Below are 23,300 nucleotides of genomic sequence, written 5' to 3'. Positions count from 1 at the left end.
ACTAGGAAGAGATTGGTGAACATTTGGATTATTGTAGTGTGGTCTATAAGTCAGGAAAAATATTATCTTTAGGAAAAGACACTACAAGAAAATTGGCATTTAGCGACGGACATTCTGCGGCGGTTACGCATAAACCGCCGCAAAATGTAAACTTGAGGCGTTTTTTCAGGCGGTTAAGCAAGCCGCCGCAGTTTTCATACAATTTGCGGCGGGTTTTTTCAATTAGTGGGGGTTTTCTTGACATTTGTGGCGGTTATTTCAGGGGCGGTTCAACCAGGCGCCGCAGAATGATTAAATTAGAAAACCTAAAATTAAACCCCTCACCTAAAATTAAACCCCTCATCATCGCGTTTCACTCTTCCTCTACCTCACTTCGCGTCTCAGCCTCTCTCTCAGATCGCGATTCCTTGACTCCATGGCTTGAACCTCTCTCAGCGATGGCGAACTCCATGGCTTGAAGGTAAGCACTTCGTCCTGGGTTTGGTTTCTTAGATTTCTTCCACTTCGATTTGATGGTTTGGTTTCTTCGATTTCTCACGATTTCAGGTTTCTGATTTGGATCTGATTTGGATCCATCAATTTCTTCCACTTTTTAGGGATTTTAGGTTTCAGATTCACATTCTCGTCAAAACTGTTGTTCGTGCTCTCGGTTATCACTCAGATTTTCTTCTCCTTGTAGCTTTGATTGAAGGTAAGCACCTAGTTTTTGGTTTCAATTTCTTCTCAGATGTGCAATTTCTTTGTAAATAAACCTCTGTTTCAATTTCTTCAGTGAATGTGGTTTCGTAACATAGCCTATGATGAAACATAGTAGCTTCTAGCGTTGATAGTTCCTCCTCCCATCACTAGTTATTTGTGTCCACTGGGTAGCTACAGCCAATTTCGTTGATGTTGTAGTACTAACATCAGAATCCACCTCTAGTTATTTGTGTCCACTGGGTAGCTCAAGACAAAAGTGTACTGCTCAAGTTTTGCATTGGTTGGGAATTGCAAACTGTGAATCAAATCAGAGAACAAACTTGGGCAGAAATCTTTCTTTCTTTCTTGGTATTCCCCTTGTGTTCTCCTTTTTCATCACACAAGTTTCTCATACATAACATTAGAGAGTGGTGAAGTATATATGAAACAGATAATATTTTAGTTTGTAGGTGAAGTATATATGTATGTCAATTTGAACACAAACTAATTTTATTATAACAATAGAAACAAAACAGTTTTTTATTATTGCAGTTTTTGAACATGATGAGCATGACAATAATAGAAAATGTTGGATAAATGTGAAGTGTTTGAGCATAATGAGCTTGACCCAAACTTTAGATGTGGATTTTCAATTTCATTTTATAAAACATTTTACCCTATGCATATATACTTATATTGTCTTTGAGTGGTGGCTTTTATATTTATTGCTTGTGAATATGGAATTTGCTGCTTGGATGGATGGAGCAACATCTGATTGCTAAGTTGAAGTACCGGGACTAGTAGATAGTGTTCCTATTACAGGGAGATTTGATCATATGATCTATAGGTGTAGTTCATTAGATTAATTAATAGGTTCTCCCTATCTTTGATTAATTGCAAACCAAACTTTAAAATTTAAGCAAGAGTAAGTATATATGACATTGGAGTTCTCCCTATCTTTGAAAGGGCAGAAATCTTTCTTTCCCTTTTCCCCTTGTGTTCTCCTTTTTCATCACACAAGTTTCTCATACATAACATTGGAGTTCCTCTCTGAAAGGAGGAAAGTTCAAGCGTTGATTGCTATTCCTTTTTCATCCCAGAAGTGATTCTGATTTAAACCTCATATGTTGTCACTGTTTATCTCTTGCTATTACTAAAATTCGTTATTACTTCCTTTGGATTTGGAGAGGGATTGAGGCTGTAATTAAACTGGATCTTGGGGCTGGTTAGCAGTCATCGTTGCTGCTGTTTATCATCCAGGTTTATTGTAAATAAAATTACTTGCAATTAAAATGCTGCTGTTTATGCATGCCTTCTGCAATTTTTGAATGCGATTTCTTTCTCATTTTTTTGTTGTGAATGTGATTTCTTTCTTGTAACTTGGTTTCTTAATGCAAGTAGAAGATAACTTCTGAGAAGTAGCATGCATGCCTTCTGCAATTTATAAGCAAACATGCTCTGGTTCTGATATACAAGATAACTTTATAAGCAAACATGCTCTGGTTCATATACATCTGAATCATGAACATAAGCTATTATTATAAGCCACATATTGATATCATATACAAAGTTATACTTAAAGTGTTTTTATGATCAATATTGTAATTACTCTAAGTTAAAGGCTGAACCTATATGAATTTTTTCTAGAGAATATTAGATTACATAAGCTTTAATAAATAGTAATCCCATGCTTGCTGGTATGAAGTATAAATAGTAATTTGTGACTTGTATTTTCTTTGATTTGACCAGAAGTTATATCTTAAAGCAATGGATAAGTCATGGATTGAGATGCCACGAAATACAATGGCGTATGAGGAAGGTGTAAAGAGATTTATTGACTTTGCCTTTGAGCGTAGTTCAATTGAGGGTAAAATTATATGCCCTTGTCCTCGATGCGAATTTAGAAAGAGGCAAACTAGAGATGAGGTGTATGACCACCTGATTTGTAAGCAGTTCCCAAAAGGTTTAATGGAGAGCAAGATATGCGTGATCCACCAAACATATTATCTGGTTCTGTAATTTATGACCAAGTTAAGGATATCAATGTCACCTTTGGTAAAGAAGTTGTAAAAGGTGGAAAGAGGAAAAGGAAAAAGAAGTCCAACCAAGGCACTCAACAGTGGAGAAAGAAAAGTATATTTTTTGAGCTTCCTTATTGGGAGCACAATTTATTGCGCCACAATCTCGATGTCATGCATATCGAGAAAAACGTGTGCGAAAATATCGTTTATACCTTGCTAAATGATGGAAAGTCGAAAGATCATCTCTCTGCTCGAAAAGACCTTCAAGAAATGGGCTTTAGACATGACCTTTGGCCAGATGAAAATGGAACTTATCCTTTGGCCATTTATCAAATGACTAATCAAGAGAAGAAATCATTTTTAACAACTTTAAGGAATATCACTGTTCCTGACGGTTATTCAAGCAACATTTCTAGTTGCATTGATGTGGACAATCATCGGTTGAATGGGATGCTAAAAAGTCATGATTTTCATATATTGATGGAGCAATTTTTACCATTGGCTATGCGGGGGTCACTGCCTGATGAGGTTTCGGCTGTTTTGAATGAATTGTCTTCATTCTTTAGGCAATTATGTGGTAAAGTATTGAATGTGAAAGCTTTAGATAAACTACAACATGATATTGTGCTCACTTTATGCCACATGGAAATGTTATTTCCCCCTTCATTCTTCACGGTCAGTGTTCATTTAATTGTCCACCTCGTTGATGAAGCTAAGTTTGGAGGTCCCGTACAATACCGATGGATGTATCCTATAGAGAGGTAAAATATGTATTCGTTTAATTTATTTTTTTACCCAATGGAATTATTTCTACAATGAATGTTAACAAAATATTTATAATGAATGATTTAATAGGTACTTAGGGTTATTAAAATCCTATGTTCGCAATAGGGCTCAACCAGCGGGCTCTATAGCAGAAGGTTACCTAATGCAAGAGATATTGACATTTTGCTCAAGGTATCTAGATAACATAGAGACAAGATGGAACCGACCTCGTCGGGTGGATGATGTGCCTAATGATATACAACCCAAAACGCGAGTTGCTGAATTGTTCCCACAAATAGGAAAACCAGTTGGTGGTTCTTCATATTTCACTCTTACATCCACCGAAAAGTTACAGGCTCATCGGCATGTGCTAACCAATTGCCCTCTAGTTGATCCATATCTCCAGTAAGTACATCTTAAAAATGGCTTAATCATATGATCCTCTTATATGTGTATTTAACTTAAATCTCCATAGGCAATTTAGAGAACTTGTGCGGAGGCAACTTAGGAGGCACACAAGGAATGCTACTGAGATAGACAAGAAGGTTCATAGAGAGTTTGTGGGTTGGTTCTATAATTACGTAAGTAAAACCACTCTCAACGCCAAGTATATGTTGCTCGTATATTGATAATATACATGACATTTACATCACAATTTTGTCCAGATATTCAAAAATGTGGACAAGCTTATTGAGGCAGATAAAGATGTTCTTCTTTCTCTTGCTGAAGGTCCTGATATACAAGCTACAAGGTTCACTGGGTATAATGTTAACGGATATAAATTCCGAACCTTAGCAAGAGACAGAAGTTTGAAAACTCAAAATAGTGGGGTCTTTGGTACATTTGGCACTAGGAGTTACTCAAGTAATAGAGATACCCAAATGAGGTTTGGAGGTGTGCCTTACTATGGGAAGCTTGTTGACATAATTGAGATCAATTACAATGGTTTATTCATGGTTACTCTATTTAAATGTGAATGGGCAAATACCACTAATCCTAGAGGCATCAAGAAGGATAATTTGGGTTATCAGCTATTCATGGTAATGATATATTTTTGTGTGATAATTCTCTAATAATAGTTATCAGCTACTGATTTGGTTATTTTTGTATTCCTTCACAATGTAGAAAATGTCTGAAACGAATGCCTTAAATAGACAAAAACAAACTATACCGCACACGCTTGGCACAAAGACCATTGCAAGGAAGAGGCATGAGCTGGTAAAATCACTAATCACGCTTTTGTTCTTCATCAAGCTTGTTTTTCCTGTGGTTGCTGGTACCTGGTTGTGCTGAAATTTATGTGCTTCGAAATTGTTTTGAAGATGTTGCTGCTGCTGTTAGGATTAGAACTTTTATTTTCTCCTATTTCCTTATTCTAGAGTTGTTGCTGTTTTTAACTTGTGGTTGTGCTGATAATTTTTTTAGGAAATTGAAACCGGCCGATCGTATAGTAGAGCGGAAATGTACTCCATTTCACACAAGAAAAGTGATGGCTCTTTTGTAAATGAAGAAGCAAAACAAAAGAGTGTGAGTATAGTTACAAGTTTCTATTTCCTTTGAAAATTTTATAACTATCAAATATGCTTTGTATGTTTGATGGCATGCACATGTTTAATTTTTTGTGTAGGATTTATTGGAGAAGGAACTTGAAAAGAATTGTTCTGAAGAGGCTGCCTATGTTAAAGTTTTTGGGAAAGATCGCTCAGGATACGTGAGAGGCATGGGCTTTGGTGTTTGTCCATCTCAAGTGTTGGAATCTACTAGCAGCTCTAGTAGCTCGCAATTTGCTGGCATCACATTGGCTGAATGGAATGCCATGAAATCAGAATTGCAGGAGAGCAATGCGAAATTTCAAGCTTTAGAGGAACGAATGAATTCTTTCATGCAACAGTTTGGAGGTCAAGGGCCACCTAACCAGGTATTGAAGCTTTAGATTTCAAGTGTGTTCATCTTGTTTCAATGTTTCCCTTGCTCTTCACTGTTTTCTATTTCTCTTTCACTCTTATCTTTGTGACTGGACACTGGAAAAGTTGATCAATTTATGGTGATAATTCTAATGTGACCTTACTTCTATTTTGTAGAGTTAAGTACAAGTCCAATTTATAAGTAAAAATTTCCAAGATTGTTGTATGTGATGTTTACTTCAGATTGATTCAGACTATAAATTGAACTTGTACTAAGAAAGAGTTGAAGTGATTGAGTATTGTTTATTTGAACTAGTAGTAATCTTTTTCTTTTCTTGGTTTTTACAGGTCAATTTGCCATGACTGAACCCTCCAAGGACATCCTACTTCTATTTTGTTATATTTAGTATTTTGCACATGTAAAGTTATATCATATATGGAGTAGAATGGTTTTGTAAGTTGTACTTGATCATATTATACTTACTTCTATTTTGTAAGTTACTTTTTATGAATCCTTTAAATAGATTTGGGTGGATGAAAGTGCTAGTACATTTGGCATATTTCCAAGGTGTTTGGAATTGGTTGATTTCTTTGCTACTGTTTATAAATATTATAAGCTTCATTTTATTTAAAGAGATCATTTTATAAAGATTATAAGCTTCATTTTATTTAAAGAGATCATTTTATAAAGATTATAAGCTCTATTTTATTTAAAGAGATCATATTATAAAAGATTATATGCTTCATTTTATTTAAAGAGATCATTTTATAAAGATTATAAGTTTCATTTTATTTAGTGATTAAATTAAATATATAATTTGACTTTTAAAAAAAATTGAAAAACTATTTTAAAACTCCTTGTAGCAAAAAAAAATGCCCCATTACTAACTGTAGAACTTTGCGGCAGTTAGAAACCGCCGCAAAACAGAGGCGGAATGAATTACAGGTTTTGCGGCGCTTTTAACCGCCGCTATATACTGCGGCGGTTATTCCAACGCTTGGTTATAAGCGCCGCAGAACGGCCCCCGACGCTCGTAACTGCGGCGCTCGAGGAAACGCCCCATTATACATTCTGCGGCGGTTTTAACCGCCGCAAAATGGTTCCAAAAGCGCCGCAAAATGGATTTTTTTTTGTAGTGAGATCTTTTGATATGGGTACAATTTGGGATCTAACCAAGCTTAGAGTAGAATTGACTCAAATCTAAGATGAAGAATTTCAGTAGCTCTTTCTATGATTGGCTTGCATGTAAATATTTCCTAAGGATTAATAACAATAACTTGGCAGGGTAGGCCTTTCCTACTATCATGCTTACCCAACTTCCTTGATTGCTTAGACGTTGTGCTGGCTGGGGTTTTACTTCTTAATATAGGTGCTGGGAGGCTTGACATAGGGTGGATTTTCTTTCCATGGTACTTTTTTTCAACCAAGATAGTTGCGTTTCTTATACTATTTTCTTTGCATATATAAAAGCTCTTGCATTAGTTCTTTTAGATTATACTTTGCTGGTTGAGGGGATATTAAGTTGCAGGTGGTGGAGACAAAGACCATCATGTACAAGTGCTTGAGTAGTTACCAACAATATGAGGATTTTATGTGCCTAAAATTGTCTATTGTTGGTATCATCTTCTCTTATCTACTGTACCTTGACTATGTATATAGGTTTTGAGCAGCCCTTGTGCTTAGTTGATCGAGCTTATTTTGGCTATTGAAAAAACACAAGGAGTTGAAAAATCATATTTGCACTCATAAATCACATAAAAGGAAACAAACCAAAAGAAGTCATCGGGTCCAAAAAATACACAAGTAAAAATAGAACACTACAAAAAAAAACGTTATTTAGTGGGGTTTTTTTTTGCATTTAGTGGGGGTTTTCAACCCCCGCGAGTTACTTAGCGGGGGTTTTGAAAAATCCCGAAGTTACACTCGCCACAAATCATTAACGGCGTTTTTCAGCAAACCCTGGTACATGCATATATATTTAGCGGCGGTTTTAAACCTCCCTTATCCGCAAGCTTTTTTTAACGGGAGTTTTCAACCCCCCTTAAATGCAAGAGATTATTTACAACTTTAAACCTCCCTTGGCTACTAGAGTTTATTCTAGGGACATTTTTAACCTCATTTAATTGTTGAGTTTACTTATTAACCATTTAAAGAGGTTTTCTACACATCCTAACTAGTCTTCATTTTTTCAGAAGTAAAGAATGAGTAAACACAAAAGTCTGGTATATTGGTGAAACAATAGAGAAACATGACCATACAGACAAATACAAGCAGAATAAATTACAAAGGAAATTCAGTAGAGGCAGACCTCTGGAATGTAAACCATCAAAAAGTTGTTGGCGCATACTGATAATACGATCAGCCATTCCCTTCAACTCAATAGTCCACTCATTGTACAAATCCCTGACAAAGAAGGAAAACAGTTGAGAAACTTTAACAAAGGCTCAAAGAGGATAATATCACCTAACAAAAGATTATATAGTAGCATCTCCTGGCAGTTAAATATATGCACTTAAGGCTCAGTTAAATATATGAACTCAACCCAAATGGTCTCAAAGTTGAAAGTATTGTATAAATAGATTATGCATGTTCAGTTTACTCAATAAATTGAATAGAATTCTTTTCTTCCAAAATTTATTCAGACTATCATACGCAAATGCAATCAGAGCACAAAGGAAGCGATAAACAAAAATGAAATTAATCAATCTGAAAATATCATTCAAAGTCAAATGATACGGATCATAATAATAAGCAATCAATTCTGAAACGCAAGTAACATAGCAAGCAAAATTGAAACTCGGATCGAAGTGGAGTTGAGTTCTTACCAGGAAAATGCAAGTGAAGTTGAGAACCAGCGTTTTCTTGTGAAACACTGGAGATTGAGGAATCAGGAAGAGGATTGAGAGGAGATTTTAGGGTTTAATCGAGAGTGGGATCAGAAGAGTGAAATTGAGAGTCGAATCAGAAGAAATCGGTGGAGGTTGAAATCGGTGGAAATCAGGTTGCAATCGGTGAAAAATGAGATCAAATTGGTGAAAATCGGTGGAAATTGACTGAACGAGATCTTGTGTGAGAGTGAGACCGAGAACCAGAACGAGAACGAGTTTTGAGCGAGTGTGAGAGTGAGAGTGAGAGTGGGAGTGAAATCAGAGTTAATTAATGAAAATTTTGCGGGTTATTAAAACCCCCTTAACTATTAAAAATTAAGGACATTTGCGGGGTTATTAAAACCCACGCTAAAAAACCCCACTAAATAACGTTTTTTTTGAAAACTAAATATGAAAGTAATTAGAAAATGAATCAAAAAACATAATGAGATTGAAGGAAACACGGGCTAGAAGATTAAGGAGAAGAAGAAAATGAGATTTGAGCTAAAATTAATTGAAGAAAACAACAGAAAACTCACTGAGGCAGATTTGAATCTGCAAGAGTGAGATTGAGTGCCAAAGCGAACACAAAAGCAAGATTTAAACAGATGATTGAGGTGAATGGAGATCGACAACAAAGGGATGGATCAAGAGGAGAACAGGGGCGGACCCACAGCCAAGTCAGGGGGTTCAGATGAACCCCCTGAAAAAAAGAAAAATTCTACTTACCCCCTGTTATGTTTTTTTTTTGAACCCCCTGAGAAATTTAATTTGCACCCAGACCCCAACTTACTCCTCTCTCTCACACACACTCACAGACTCACGCTCTCACCCTCTCACGATTCACGCTCACCACGCCCTCACTCTCTCGCATTCTCACTAGGTCACCAAGATTCAAACACGCACGACACGGCGCATCACCACCGGCCACCACCACGCCACGCCACCACCGTCCACCAGTCCAGCCGCCCCTCTGCGGCTCTACCCTAGGTATGACCCCTCATGGAACCAGATGCACTCCGTGGATGTGTTCTGTTGTTGATTTTTCTGGGTTTCTTCTGGTTATTTTCTGGGTTTGCATGTGCTGGAGTTGTTGGGTTTCAATCTAGGATGGTGGATATGGGATTTGCAGATCTGGATGGTTACTGTTATGGGTGTATTTGGGAGGTTTGGGTTTGAAGTAGAAGGTTAATTCATGGGGCTACTTGTGGCTCATTGGGGTAGCTATGGGGGTTGTGGTTTTTTTTTTGCTGCAGTTGCAAAACCACGTCGAAGCACCTGTAATTGATGAATTACTTTGTCAAATGCATCCCTTTCATTTTTTCAATGCAGGACCTAGAACCAAATAAGCATGTGTTAAATGAATTTTTAGATTTGATTTGAATTGTTCAAGAACAATTTCAAGTTTCAACGATGGGTGATGAAAAATTGTGGACAGTGGGTGGTTGAATTTGGTTTTTAATTCAGCAGGTGAAACTGTGAGTTGTGTTCTTCCATAATTAATTAGATAATTTCAAGGGTGATGGTATTTTCAAGGGTGGTAATTGTAATCCAGCGGAAGTATTTGAGAAGAGTAAATAGAGGGCATGGGAGTGGTTGCGGGCCAGGGATAAGGATTTCCTACATGCTTTTGGAGAATGGTATTGCGTGTATTGTTGATGAGTTGAGGATGATATTGCTGCAGTAGGAAGGAAATTTTTAATCTGATTAATGAGTGATATGGTTTTGATGTTATTGGAAAGGTCAAAGGAGTAGTAAGGTAAGGTATGAATAGATGCAGCGTGTTTAAATGCTGGGAGACTCTGGCATCTGAATTTCAATTGGCATGGTGCGGACTAGAAGTGCATCTTGGAATTCATGAAGCTTTGTTATACATTGTTGGGATTCATTAGCGATATTGGGGGCATGGTCTTGACAACAATATGATATGTGGCTTTTAATTGTGAGGATCTATGTGAGAAGAAGGTTGATAGTTTTGCAGGGTTCATTCTTGGGCATTTGGCAGAGTTGCGTCAGCTTAATTGGTTGGTGAATTTCCATGGCTGAAATTGCTGGTGTTAGGAATCAGCTTTGGCATTTGAAGATAGTCTAGACTATAGTACTCCTTTGAGGTATCTCTATGGCTTAAGTAATTTAGTACTCTTTTTAGTGGTGTATAATAAATCAGTCCTTCTATTCTAGTCTATTGTAGTGGGATTGATTAATTTAATTTCACTTTTGATGACAAAAAAAAAGTGTGCTTGTAGTCTTCATTTAATTACATTTTTATCGATTTACTCATTTGAAAAATTTGAACCCCCTGACCCCGGGGTCCTGGATCCGCCACTGAGAGGAGATTTGGGTTAATGAAGATCGAGAGCTAAAAAGGAAAGAGAGATGAGAGCTTCACTTCAAAATAACTGAATATTGAAAATTAACAAATAAACACCGAAAAAGTGTATTTCGTTGTGATGAAAAAGTACTTTTTATTAATTAAAGATTTGGGTTACAAAATAATACAATATGAGCATTAACTAAACAATCCTTTTTGAGTGCGCCTACTAACACTAAACAATCTTCGCCACAAACAACTCTTCCAAACTTCTTCCCTCACAATATCAAAATCCTCATCTAACAAAGCCTAAATCTCAGTTATAAGCGGATCACCTCCAGAAAATAGAAAAGTCACGAAGAACACCTCTCATTCCCACGTGTTGTTTTGTACTTCTGTTCTGTACTAGGGAGATCTGACGCAAGAGACTGACAGAAAGCAAACCCTAGCAGAGTACTAAAAAATATCATAAAAGGAATATTCTCATTTAATGTTCAAAAAGGTACTTTTTACAAGGTGTTGACCTCTCCTTTTATAGAGGGAGTGATCGTAATGTGGACTTTTACTGTACTTGGGCCTGACAACCGGGGCCCAAGCCTCTATACATATAAGACAAATCTAAAGGAATCTTCCAGCTGGCGTGTGGGCCTGTCCAAAGGAAGGGCGGGATTCGATGTTGTTCCGCAAACCCCGCCATGGCTGCTTTCGTTCATCTAAATGCTCAATTGGGATCCTTATGTCCCGCCCAGTCCAACTTCTATAAGCACCACCAATTATTAGGGAGGCAATTCTTCAGAGGGCAACGTCCAGCGCAAGTGTGGCCTCGAAGTATGCTCGCAGAGCTCTTGAGTTCCTAGGTAGCTAGTGAGAATTATCATGATGCTTCTGTTGAATCCATTCACGAACATAGGCCACAAGCCACTACTTATCACCCAAAACATTCTCATTTCTCCACCTCCAAAAATCCCAAAGAACAACAAACAAACAAAGAATCATTTCCCCCTCTAACTTAGGTCTGAACCCACGCTTGGATCATGGGAGAGTTAAATCCTGGCCATGTAAGAGCATTAAAATGCAGCCATACTTCATGGGAGGGAGAAACAATGCAAGCTATATATGCTCAATGGCTCATCAGCATTGCAAGCAGCTAAGAGAGGACGCAAGATGGTAACGAAATTTGGGAGCATTTACCCTTACAGCGTCATGTAGATGAATCCAAACGAACACCTTTATCTTATAAGAACTTTTATTTTCCAAACCCAAAGCTATTCCTCAATAGTCAAGAGCGTTTACCCTCGTTCAATTTTTTTAAAACAATTTAGAATATAAAAACTAAGTTAAAAATTATAGAAATTTATTTGAAAAAAATCATGACAAACTAAGTTAAAAATTATAGAAACTTAACACTGACAACAGTTTTAGACCAGAGATTGGGTGCATGGGCGGAGGGGGTTTACTCCGTGATAGCAGTGGTAATTGGCTTGTGGGGTTTCAATGGCATGGTGAGGGTGGCACGCCATTCAGAGCGGAGGCTGAAGCTCTCAAGAGGGTTTGTGGCTAGCTTGGACTCGTGGCTTCCGGCGAGTTATTGTGAGACGGATTGCTCTGATTTAGTGACTGTGCTTGGTGATGACAGCAGAGTTCGGTTCCATAATCAGTATCGAGTTCTCATGGACATTTGAGAGTTGTTAACTCGGAATTGGACAGTTTTCTTGGTTTGGGTGCCTCGTGAGAGGAATGCTCCAGCAGACTGGCTTGCGCGGCAAGGAGCGCTGTCCCCGCCTAGTGGCTCGCGAATTGTGGATTCTCCCGAGTTCTGATGTTGAAGGATTCTTTAGGTGTTCCTTAGTTTTTCTTTCCTGTTGTTATTTTTCTGAAGCATAAAAAAAAAAGTATGAAACCACTCCATAGGTCCCAGAAATAATATTCCAGACTTTTTATTATCATTTCAAGTCTTTACACTTGTGCAAGATTCACTGGTCTTTGCCGTAAGCAAAGCCACCGTCAACACGAAGATCAAGCCCGGTGACAAACTCCGACTCACTGGAAACCAGAAACAACACCGCCTCCGCCACGTGTTTCGGAGTGAGCACCACTCCCTCCAGCCGCGCGTACCGTGCATAAACCTCCTGCAACTTCTCCACGCTCACCCCTAGCGCGTTACACGTCAACGGCGTCGCCAACCCATTCGGTGAAACGCAGTTCACCCTTATCCCGTGCACCCCAAGCTGCACACTCGCCGCACGCACCAGCCCCAACACCGCGTGCTTCGACATCGTGTAGTCCGTCCCCTTCGACCCCGCGTGGGTGGCCGCGACACTCCCCGTGCAGACCACGCTCCCCCTCACGCACCGCTCTATCATCGCACGCGCCGCGTGCTTGACGCACGCCGCCATGCCGCGGACGTTGACTGCGAATAGGTGGTCCAGCTGGGACATGTCGAGCTCCGTCACGGTCTGGTCGGAGGGGCTGAGGATTCCGGCGTTGCTGAACATGATGTCGAGTGTTCCGTGGGCGTTAACCGTTGACTGTACGAGGTTTCGGACCTGTTCCTCGTCTTCCACGTCGCAGTGGACGTAGGTGCAGCGGTGGGTGCCGATTGATGCAGCCACTTGGCTTCCCAGCTCGTCCTGGATGTCGGCGATCACCACCACGCGCGCACCGTTGTCGGCGAAGACACGCGCCGTCGCTTCCCCGATGCCGCTGGCCCCACCGGTTATGATGGCTACTTTGTCTGCTAATTTGAGAGCGTTGTTGTTAATGGATGGATTTTCTGCCATTTTGAGATGTTATTAGTGTGATTGGAGTGTAGCTAGTATATAATCTGCAAGATTTTCCATTTAAATATGAAGGAGCTATTTCTCAGTATCCTCACTGGCCTTTGTATTCTACTGTTCTTTCAATTCAACTCTGTCATCACTATCAAGACGTAAGGTATTTGAAATTTTGAATCATAGAAGTTTGATACTCCCTCCGTCCCTAATTATAAGCTAACATTGAGACTTTTTTTGTGTCACTAAATATAAGCTAACCTTACAAAAGTTAATATTTCTTTCCATATTCACCCTTGCATTTATTGGTAGTGGAACACCACCATTAGTAGTACAATAATGAAAAAGTGTTATCATAAATAGGGGTAAACATAGAAAGTTGTACATTTTTTTTGAAAACCAATGCATCAATTAAGGCTTTCTTAATAAGTATGATTTTTACAACTTTAGCTTATAATTAGGGACGGAGGGAGTATTATTTATTGTGTAATGGCATTTAGCCGGCTAAATTGCCTCCCCATGGTTAAGTTATATTAAATCGGGAATACATACATATTTCATTTCTCTTAAGTAATGTTTCGAGTTCAAACCTTAAAGATGGAGAAAACTTCCGTTGAGAGAGTTAGTCTCAGTATGATGTGAATGTTTTTAATTCGAACATAATTGCATTCCTTGAAAGATATTAATAAGAAAAAAAGTTATATTAAATTAATCCGCATATATATGCTATTTCCTAGGCACTAATGTTTTTAAAATTCCTTAAATTCAATAAGTGTTTATCTAAAATTTGGAGTCTCTATTTCTTACCATATAAGCATCCATCTAATCCCTTAAGTATAGTGGAAATGGAGTAAATGTGTGAATGAATTATAACTCTGCTTTGAATGATTTACGACACAATTGATTAATAATTATAAATAAAATCATATTTTGTACAAAAATGTTGATAACAGCAGTGAAAATTAGTGAAACTCGTGCTCTCGCCTAGTTGAACAATAGTTTATACTTTATAAACCCACAGAATGAGGAAGGAAGACTTGCAAAACAAGATAGCATCTTGGACCGGATTGCTTCAGTCATTTATCAGTGATCTGAATGTGACTCATAAAGATCACTTGGGCAAGGAGACATGACCTCTTGTTCCAACAACTGTAATACCTGGTTCATTGATGGCCGGTCATCCGCGTTTGCATCTGTGCAACTTGCTGCTAGCTCAAGAATCACTTCAACAGATTCCCATTCTGCATCACTGCACCTTTTGTCTACCACCTCTTCCAATGTGTCTTCTCTCAGATATGTTTTCATCTACAATAAATTGCCAAAACTTCAGTTTACTATGTTTTGGAACATGGATGGAAAAAGGAAGGAAAAAGTGTATATGTGACTCCCCATTGAAATAAAGCTTACCCAACCAACAACATTTAGGCCTTTATTTGCAAAGGAAGGATCTGTAGGTCTCTTTCCAGTCACAAGTTCTAGCAATAAAACTCCAAAGCTATACACATCTGACTTCTCAGTGGCTCTCCCACTTTGTAGATACTCTGGTGTTGACATATAAATAAATAAATAAAATCAACAGTCATCAGCTGTTTCTCAAGAGATTAGTAATTAGTTACTGCTACTTATAAGTTGAAATTGATGTGACTAATGAATATAATAAAACATGAAGCTGGCTATTTAGAAAGGCATAAAACACTACACGAAAACCTATTGCATCTCTTTACATGTCGAATACTGAGAAGGTTCTGAGCATGTTACATTGAAAAGGAAGCAGCTCAGAAATCGAGCTTAAATTTTGTTGTGATCGGTCGCCTCTTAAACATGATTATTCATCTACAAATTTATAGCTATAAAAGTAATTCTCTTGGACATCATCAAATTCAAAGTACAAATAATGTGACTCTTAGCATATTTTAATGATCTGGTGAGCAGATGACCTTCTGGTGTTGGGTATGCAGAACTAAAATCATACCTGGTGCCAAATAGCCGAATGTGCCGGCAACCACTGTTGTAACATGGGCGTCTTCATCAACCAAAAGCTTTGCAAGACCAAAATCAGAGACACGAGGCTCCATGTTTTCGTCAAGAAGGATATTGCTGGATTTTATGTCACGATGCACAATTTTTGGGCAGCAGTCATGGTGCAAGTAAGCCAAACCCCGGGCAGAACCAAGAGCTATCTTCAGGCGAGTACTCCAATTTAGTAATTGTTCAGTATTTTCTAAAGCAGAGAGGATAAATTATATGTTAGCAAAGTGCAGAACTGAAGGTCATGTCATCATCAATTCTTAAGACCAAATTGTTACCCTTGGTCCTAAAGCTCATTCCAACCAAGTTCAAAGTTTTCTAATAATACTACTGATACAATATTTTGATAGAATCCAACTTAACTACAATTTGTCAAGATTCAAAAGTAGGTGGGATAGAAGAAATCAGAAGGTAGCTCAAGCTTTGCTCATTTATTTAAATCAGCAAAATTTAAAGCTTGAGCATGGCTTGTTTGGCTCGTTTGTGACTTCATTATCTTTTTACTACATCAAATTTCTTAAATTATTTTTTTATTAATCACTTGTAGAAGGACACCTAAAATAAACAAGCTTTATCAAGCTGAACATGAAGAATTCACAGATAGCTAAACTTATTTACACCTGTAAGGACCACAACCATTCAAGAATAACTCACATTGCCAATCAATTCTGACAAAAATACTGACTATGTATTATTGTCTAATAGCTAAAATCATAGATAACCTTCTTCTTTATGAGGGATGCTGATAAATGATGATGCCACTTTAAATCACATGCGTCCACTCAGCTTGAAGTAGAGAGAAATAGATAGAATTTCTTTTCCTTGGAGATAATCATAGAATGTAAAGCAGCTCATTTTGTTGTCAATATCTATTTCATGAGCATCAAGCTTCTGTAAGACTGTTATATACTGTGATGATGACATTTACTGCCTTTGAGAAGAACATCATCTATATTCCTAGATAGCCTATGATTCCCACCTAAATTTTGCACTCTTTCATAACTACCTAGATAAATTCACCAGTGCCACAGGGTCCTCCAAGAAAACAGTTATACATTTAAGGAATAAAGATAGATAGTGTGCATAAAAGAAGAACAATACCATGCAAGAGATCATCTAAGCTCCCCATGGCCAAATAATCATAGATTAGAAGCTTTGTAGAAGGGAGCCTGCAGTAACCACGCAGGTTTACTAGATTAATGTGCTTGATGCTACCCAAGATCTCTAGTTCCCTTTCAAACCCTTGATCAGAACCTTGACGACTTCTATCAATCCGCTTAACAGCAAATGTACAACAATCATTCATAACAATTCGGTAAACAGTACCAAATCCTCCCGACCCTACCACGTCATCATCATCAAGAGACTCTAGCTTTTCTATAATCTCTGATGTTGTGTATGGAAGATCACCATGGAAAGTAGTAAGTTTTGTTCCTGTTACGATACCCGGTAAGTGATTATAATAAAGAGACTAAAGTGTTTATTTTTTCAGTTGCTGGATAGGAGATTGTGAAATTTGAAATACCATCTATTATACTTGATTCTGAACTGAATTGTTTCTTGACTTCTTTGTATCTCCTCGCAGCTCTTTCATTCTTTGATAGAGAGCAAATCCAGAGTAATGAAAGGATAAAGACAAGTGAAACACCCATTGCTATTATTGCAACAATTAGCACCCATTTCACATAATGTGAAGATCTTTTGGTAGGGACTGCATCATGCAAATTCAAACAATGGTTGCTCTGTATGTGAACTTGTTTATAAGATCAGGTAAGATTAGAAAATAAAATGTTTGTAACACAAGATTTGACTTGCCTGTAGCTTCTTCGCCTTCAGCACGTGGTAGCACTGCAGGGAAACCAAGTGATGTCCGACATGGTTTTTGGACTTGACGCCCACAAAGATCTAAATTCCCAATAAACCTATTCAAATGCAATGATATTATAAATAGAAGCACAAAGACAGATAATGAAATCAATCTTCCACTACATTGCGCATAGGGCAAGCCAAAAAATAGGTTAACAAGAATTGATAAAAAGAAAAAATGACAAAAAAGTTACAAAATATGTGATGTTTTCATCTATGTTGTCCTTCAAAGTACTTAATGCACACGATCACAAGAATGAACTCTAGGGTTCAACAAACTCAACAACCACGAAATTGTATTTTTCGGGTCCAAACAAGGATTAAAATATATGACACAGGCTTGAATTTTTATCTTGCAACGTTGAGCATTCAAAATTTCTTTAACAAAACATGCACTGATGTATAACTTTGATGATTTTAGAACACACCAGCACTTGGCCTAATAAGACGTTGAGTCAGCTCTATGGTACAATAAGAACAATATTAGCGGTCATCACAAAAAACAAATTGTATTGTTTAGTTTAAAGATAAAATGTACCAGCCAACTAAAAATAGCAAGAGACTCAAAATTATATTGGGCATGAGCACTTACGCATTGTTGCCAAAGGTGCTTAGTACTCCAATATCAGGGACTTCACCGGAAAAGAAATTAGTTGACAAGTTCCTAAGGCAAGCAGGATCAACATACATCAAATACAAAAGTTACATTTTCCAATATCATTATGCCCAGAGCTATAGGCTAAACCGCTAAAGGAACTTACAGAACTCGCAAATGCGTGAGACGGCCAACAGAAGAAGGTATAGCACCCTTTAATGAGTTGCTAGATAAATCCCTGTATTTGAACTTTCTATGAAGATGCAAAATAAGAATTCAAATGCAAATGAAAAGTAAAACCAGGTTAAGAACTTAATTGAAACCTGAACACAAATAGCTCCATAAGTAAGCTAAAAATCATTGAAATTTGAAAACACTACAAACTATAAGTGAAAAAGCAATGGGAAAGCCAAAAAAAAAGGGCCTTACAATATATGTAAAAAAGAAAGATTTCCGATATCTGGTGGGAAACCTCCTTGGAAATAATTAGCCCTCAAGTACCTACCATTAGAATCAAATCCAACATGTCATTACATCAGCATGAATTAAAAGGAATGGATGAACAGAAATTACAATAGAAGGAACATCCACAAATAAATTTCTAATGAAGCAATGAATTAATTCACTTACAGTGCTCTAAGCTCAGTACACTTGCAAATCTCATTGGGGATAATTCCGTGTAAGCCATTCTGATGAAGCGCCCTGATTCATTACAACCATTATTAAACAGATTAAGAAAGACCTATGTCAGAGATGTTAAATCTTTCCGCTTAAAGAAGTAGAAAGGAACATATTGTATTTACTCACAATCTATGTAGTCTACTGAGTTTGCCAATGCTAGGAGATATAATTCCCCCAAGTTGCATGTAAGGCAAATTTCTGAAGAACACAACACACACAGGTATGATTATGAACACTCATCATTAGAGTCAATGCACAAAATCGAGGAATTAAGAGAAATTGAAAGTGTGTGCCGCCGCTTACATACATAGAGCGAACTCGTTGATCACCGGGATGACAAGTAATACCAGTCCAAGTGCAGTGAGACTCATCAAACTCCTGCCAGTCACTGAGAAAATTCCTAGTGTCATTCAAAGTGCTCTTGATTTCCAACAACGTCAACCCTAGAAGATGAAAACAAAAATTGAAACTTTAAATTCACATTAAATACACCCAAAATGCATTTATTGCATACCCAACATTAAAAATTCTTATTTTATTTTGTCACCTTCCAATCAAACTAGCAGAAAATAGAAGATGAAGGGTTTCATGTAATTCTTAGTTTCTTACCGTCTTGAGTGAGAGCAGAAGATAAAGGACAGTGAAGCGTGATGGTAATCAGAAACAACAGCCACACTGCTACATGACCCATTTTACTATTCTTGCATTCCAATGGAGTTTTGCTCAAACTTCACTTCAGGGAGTTATATGGGTAGGAAATGGGAATGGGATTGGCTTGGTCCAGTAAGCTTCAGTCACTGTGAGAGTGTCAACAGATTATGATTCCAGTTGGTGGAGTTGTGATGACAAGGTAGACCACAAAGGGTTACCATGATTGAACTTTAAACTAACACAAATGATAATTTGAACTTTTGAAGCATGTAGAGAGAGAGAGAAAGGGTGATGGAGAATGCTTCTTTTTTACTCCAATAATATATATTTAATATTTAATACAATGTACAAAGTACAAAGATGGAAGATGAAGGTTGGTTTAAGTGGTACTTATTTAAAGATTTCGATTTTAAGTTTTGTGTATGGAAAAATCTCCGGCTGAAAGAGTTAATCTCTCATCATAATGTGAATGTTTTCAACTCGAATAAGATTGTCTCTCATGAAGGATGAAGTAGTCACTCTATCGTGTAAAATTCGAAAAAGGGAAATTTTTTATGTGATTCTCAAATGTAAGAACCAAAGGGAAGAATTTAAACACGGCCAGCAACTGGGTAGTTGGAGAGTGGTAGAATTAAGGCGCGTTATTCAAATTTGATATTGTGAAAGAAAGGGGGGATGCAGCATCAACTGCGGAGGATCATTTATCATTTTGGTCATATAATAACAGCACTGCATAGATATGGCCCATGACAATATATTGTAACCACTAAACCAAGTGAGAATATGAATAACTTTGGGATGAGCATAACCAGATCAATATAAATTAAAACAATAGTAATAAATATTGAACTTTTTATTAAAATCAGTTAGTTTATATAAGTTTAAATTTATCAAGTGTAAGTAAGTTAGACCCTGTAAGGATGAAAACACAAGTTTGAATTCTGGAAAAGACATTTGTTGAAAGAGACATGCAACTGTATCCTAAACGGGCGGCGACTTCCATCAAAGATAAAAAAAAATGCTTAGATCTAGGGATTGTCGTGTGACCAATAATTCCCTAAGCAGTCCCTCAATGAAGAAACTATGTTCCTTAATGCAAGTTCCTAAGATACTCCAAAAAACTCTTAGTTATTGCTATTGCTGGATGAGATTGAATGTAGTCGAATCCTAACTAAGGTAAGGAGAAAAACGGTTAATAAAATAACTAAAACGGCTAAATAAATAAGCACAAGCATAAAGTAAATGACTGAAAGGAATAAATACAAGTTAGAACAAATTAAAGTAACTAAAAAAAATAAACAACGAGTACAATAAATTTGTATTTTGATTTAAGATTTGATTTATTTGTACAAATAACATTTTCTCTATTTATAGGGAGAGTTTTGGTTGACTACAATAGTTATTCAAGCATATAACCACTAATATGCGTCATATTTGTGCGCAAGAAACATGTTTGCAACACGGTCTTTCTAACACTCTTTTCAACATTCTCATTGATTATAAGTTCTATTAAAAATATAGACATCACTTCTAATTTAATGGGACTCACGTGAATTTCAAACAATCAATAAGAGTGTTGAGAAAAATGTTAGAAAGAGTGTAATGAGGTGTTTGTGTCTCTCATTCCTAGTCAGTTTGGAAGACATGTCATTCTCGTATCGGTTGATACCTAGCTTGTAATAATTATTCCTACAAATTCAAAAATTGATTTCATTTCGAACTTACACATGTTCAAAACCTAAATTTTGATCCATACTTGAAAAAATATTCATCTTCGAACCTATGCTTCTGTGTTTGTTCCAATGCAAAGTTCCTTTAACCCGACTGATCATCCGCACTAAAAAAATGACTAACCACTCATACATCGACTAACATATCTTTCGTCTCACACCCTTCTTGGGGTCAATATTTTGGTGCCAACAAAATCAATTTGATGTTATTCAAATTTTATACTAAATATACCTATTAATAAACACTATAATGACGAATGCTTTGTTTGTTTTGAATGATTTTGTGGGAATAGAAAATTGCAGTAAAGAAAATGACTGAGAAATGTTATGTTTGATTGTTTGGCAAGGACGTGAAAATGAGAGGGAAAAGATTAGTGTAAATGTGCAGTACTTAGTCAGTTTTACAATCGCTTGAGGCGAGAAAATGAGAAAGAGGGAAGAGATTAGTTGGGAAAGACCTTACTCTCATTTCTCCATCCAATTGGGTCCCAAACCATACGGGGCGTAGCCAGGATTCTCACACCGGGGGGACTATTGATCAAACAAAATATTTATATGTGCATGTTTGATAATACTTTAAATTTTTATTATGGATGTGAAGTTACTTTGATCGACTATAATTTTGGTTTGGCGTTATTTTTATTGTGTATTCAAACACTAACTATTATTAAAAAGGAAAAATAATATTTTTCGTCATGAACACAATAGTATGTTTATATATCAATCACATTTTTCGTTAAGTATGTGAAGGGAAAAAATGCATATTTGTGCTTTTTATCTTGTTTGAAAAAATAATGTAAACGTAATAAGTATGTTATGAGTGTGAAAACGTAATTAATGACAATGTAGAAATGTGAAACTTTTTTTATTTCACTTTTGTGTTGAAACACATGAATTACCAAACTACCAAAATTTATATGTCTATTTATCTCTTATTTTCCTTAAAAAAATTATTTATCCCTTATTTAGCAATGAACTTTTTAGTTATTTTATATCTAATAGTTTTACTTTATTTTATTCAAACAACATTCAGTTTTTAAACTTACTTTTGGGTATAATTTTCACATACAAATTCAATTTTTTATACTTCATTTTATCAAAATTCATTATATCAAACATCATTTTACTAAATAGTGATTTTTTTGAAAAGTATTAAATAGTGATTCAAAAGGACTCTATATGAAAAATCAATTGATATTTTTTATAAATAAAATAAATATATAAATAGTTTGAATATAAGAGATACCAATTAAAAATTGTGTTTGCTATCTAAAAAAATTTAATATTTACATATATAATAATGTAAAACTATCATTTAATATACAATAGTTAGATCAAGTATAGTGGTAATTGGTTCTCATAACTCTTCTTGGTACGGGTTCAACCCATACTCACACCATTTTGTCCATTTTTTTTTGAAAAGTATTAAATAGTGATTCAAATATACGGAATTTGGATCCAGGTAGGGTAGGTTTGGGTGAAGGGGATAAGAGAGTTTGTGGTTGTTTGAGATTTCGGTGTTCATGAAAGTTTGAAGGCGAAGAGAGAGAATGATGAAGGGTATGGGCGGAGCCACCGGGTGGCTTACCGGTGCTCCGCGCCTTTGGATATTTTAACTTTTCATACCGATATCATGTAATTTTTTTTCTAGCACCTGTAATAAATATAATATAATGTAAACGTAAACACCTAGCATGAATTCGATGGTGGTGCAGCGGCTAGCAGGGCTATTATTCTTATATAGGTCTCAGGTTCGAATCCTAGATCTGCCAGTTTTAAGATCCTCTCAATAGTAAAAAGAACGTGATCATGTCAAATTTCACAATCTAACCATAGTTTAATTTTTTTTAAATTATTTAACACACAAAAATCAATGGTTATATGGTAAAATTTGACATGATACAATTGAGATAATCATTTCCCACCCAACTCTCCTTCCCCTCTTCTCTGACTACCTCAATCTCCTCAAATAGCACCAGAGTGAACAATCTTCTAGACCCCTTACTCATTTGAAATGATTTTAAACTTATTTAATCCAAGAAATATTGATTTTTTTCGACATATCCTCAAAAAAACATTGTTATGTTGCTAATATGTTGGACCTATTGATAACATGTTTAGATTTTAGTTTGTAAACTTCATTTTTATTATTTCTTAGTTTTAATAAAATTATGGAACTATTCAGCTGAACTTTTAACCTTTTTAAAACATATTTAATTATTAGAATAAAAATTAAATATGATGTTAGTTAAAAATAATTTTTTCTTAATGGAACTCTGTCCAATGGTACCATACAACCTCCCCTCTCTTTTGTGTTTGGTAGGAAAAAGTTTGGGTGAGTTCAGCTCCATCCACCACCACAAATCAGGACAGCTTACGGGATCATCATTTTTTTATAGAGGTACTTACAGATCACCAATTATCTTAGCTC

At 36.5% G+C, this 23,300-nt stretch overlaps 2 protein-coding genes and 1 pseudogene across 4 annotated transcripts; 1 reads left to right on the top strand and 2 right to left on the bottom strand.

Annotated features, from left to right (window-relative positions):
- Positions 1-306: 306 nt before the first annotated feature.
- LOC130737181 (uncharacterized) lies at positions 307-5,326 on the top strand (annotated as a pseudogene).
- Positions 5,327-12,459: 7,133 nt separating this feature from the next.
- On the bottom strand, positions 12,460-13,479 carry LOC130737109 ((-)-isopiperitenol/(-)-carveol dehydrogenase, mitochondrial-like). Its single transcript, XM_057588901.1, has one exon. The coding sequence runs from the start codon at positions 13,325-13,327 to the stop codon at positions 12,521-12,523; it is 807 nt and encodes a 268-aa protein (XP_057444884.1). The 5' UTR covers positions 13,328-13,479; the 3' UTR covers positions 12,460-12,520.
- A 718-nt stretch (positions 13,480-14,197) lies between these two features.
- On the bottom strand, positions 14,198-19,415 carry LOC130736961 (LRR receptor-like serine/threonine-protein kinase FEI 1). Of its 3 annotated transcripts, none has more exons than XM_057588841.1 (13): positions 19,098-19,415; positions 18,792-18,931; positions 18,615-18,686; positions 18,438-18,509; positions 18,237-18,308; positions 17,974-18,060; positions 17,805-17,876; positions 17,162-17,268; positions 16,872-17,057; positions 16,448-16,780; positions 15,291-15,539; positions 14,726-14,859; positions 14,198-14,623 (listed from the first exon to the last, which is right to left on the bottom strand). In XM_057588841.1, the coding sequence occupies exons 2-13, from the start codon at positions 18,896-18,898 to the stop codon at positions 14,402-14,404; spliced, it is 1,713 nt and encodes a 570-aa protein (XP_057444824.1). In that variant the 5' UTR covers positions 18,899-18,931; positions 19,098-19,415; the 3' UTR covers positions 14,198-14,401. The 3 variants fall into 3 exon arrangements, with proteins under 3 accessions (XP_057444824.1, XP_057444740.1, XP_057444789.1); XM_057588757.1 differs by having other exon boundaries at positions 18,796-18,931; XM_057588806.1 differs by having other exon boundaries at positions 17,974-18,045; positions 18,796-18,931; positions 19,098-19,414.
- Positions 19,416-23,300: the final 3,885 nt, after the last annotated feature.

The sequence above is a fragment of the Lotus japonicus genome, chromosome 1 (genome assembly GCF_012489685.1).
Source record: "Lotus japonicus ecotype B-129 chromosome 1, LjGifu_v1.2".
NCBI classification, from domain to species: Eukaryota; Viridiplantae; Streptophyta; class Magnoliopsida; order Fabales; family Fabaceae; genus Lotus; species Lotus japonicus.
This window is presented reverse-complemented; position numbering and strand designations above follow the sequence as displayed.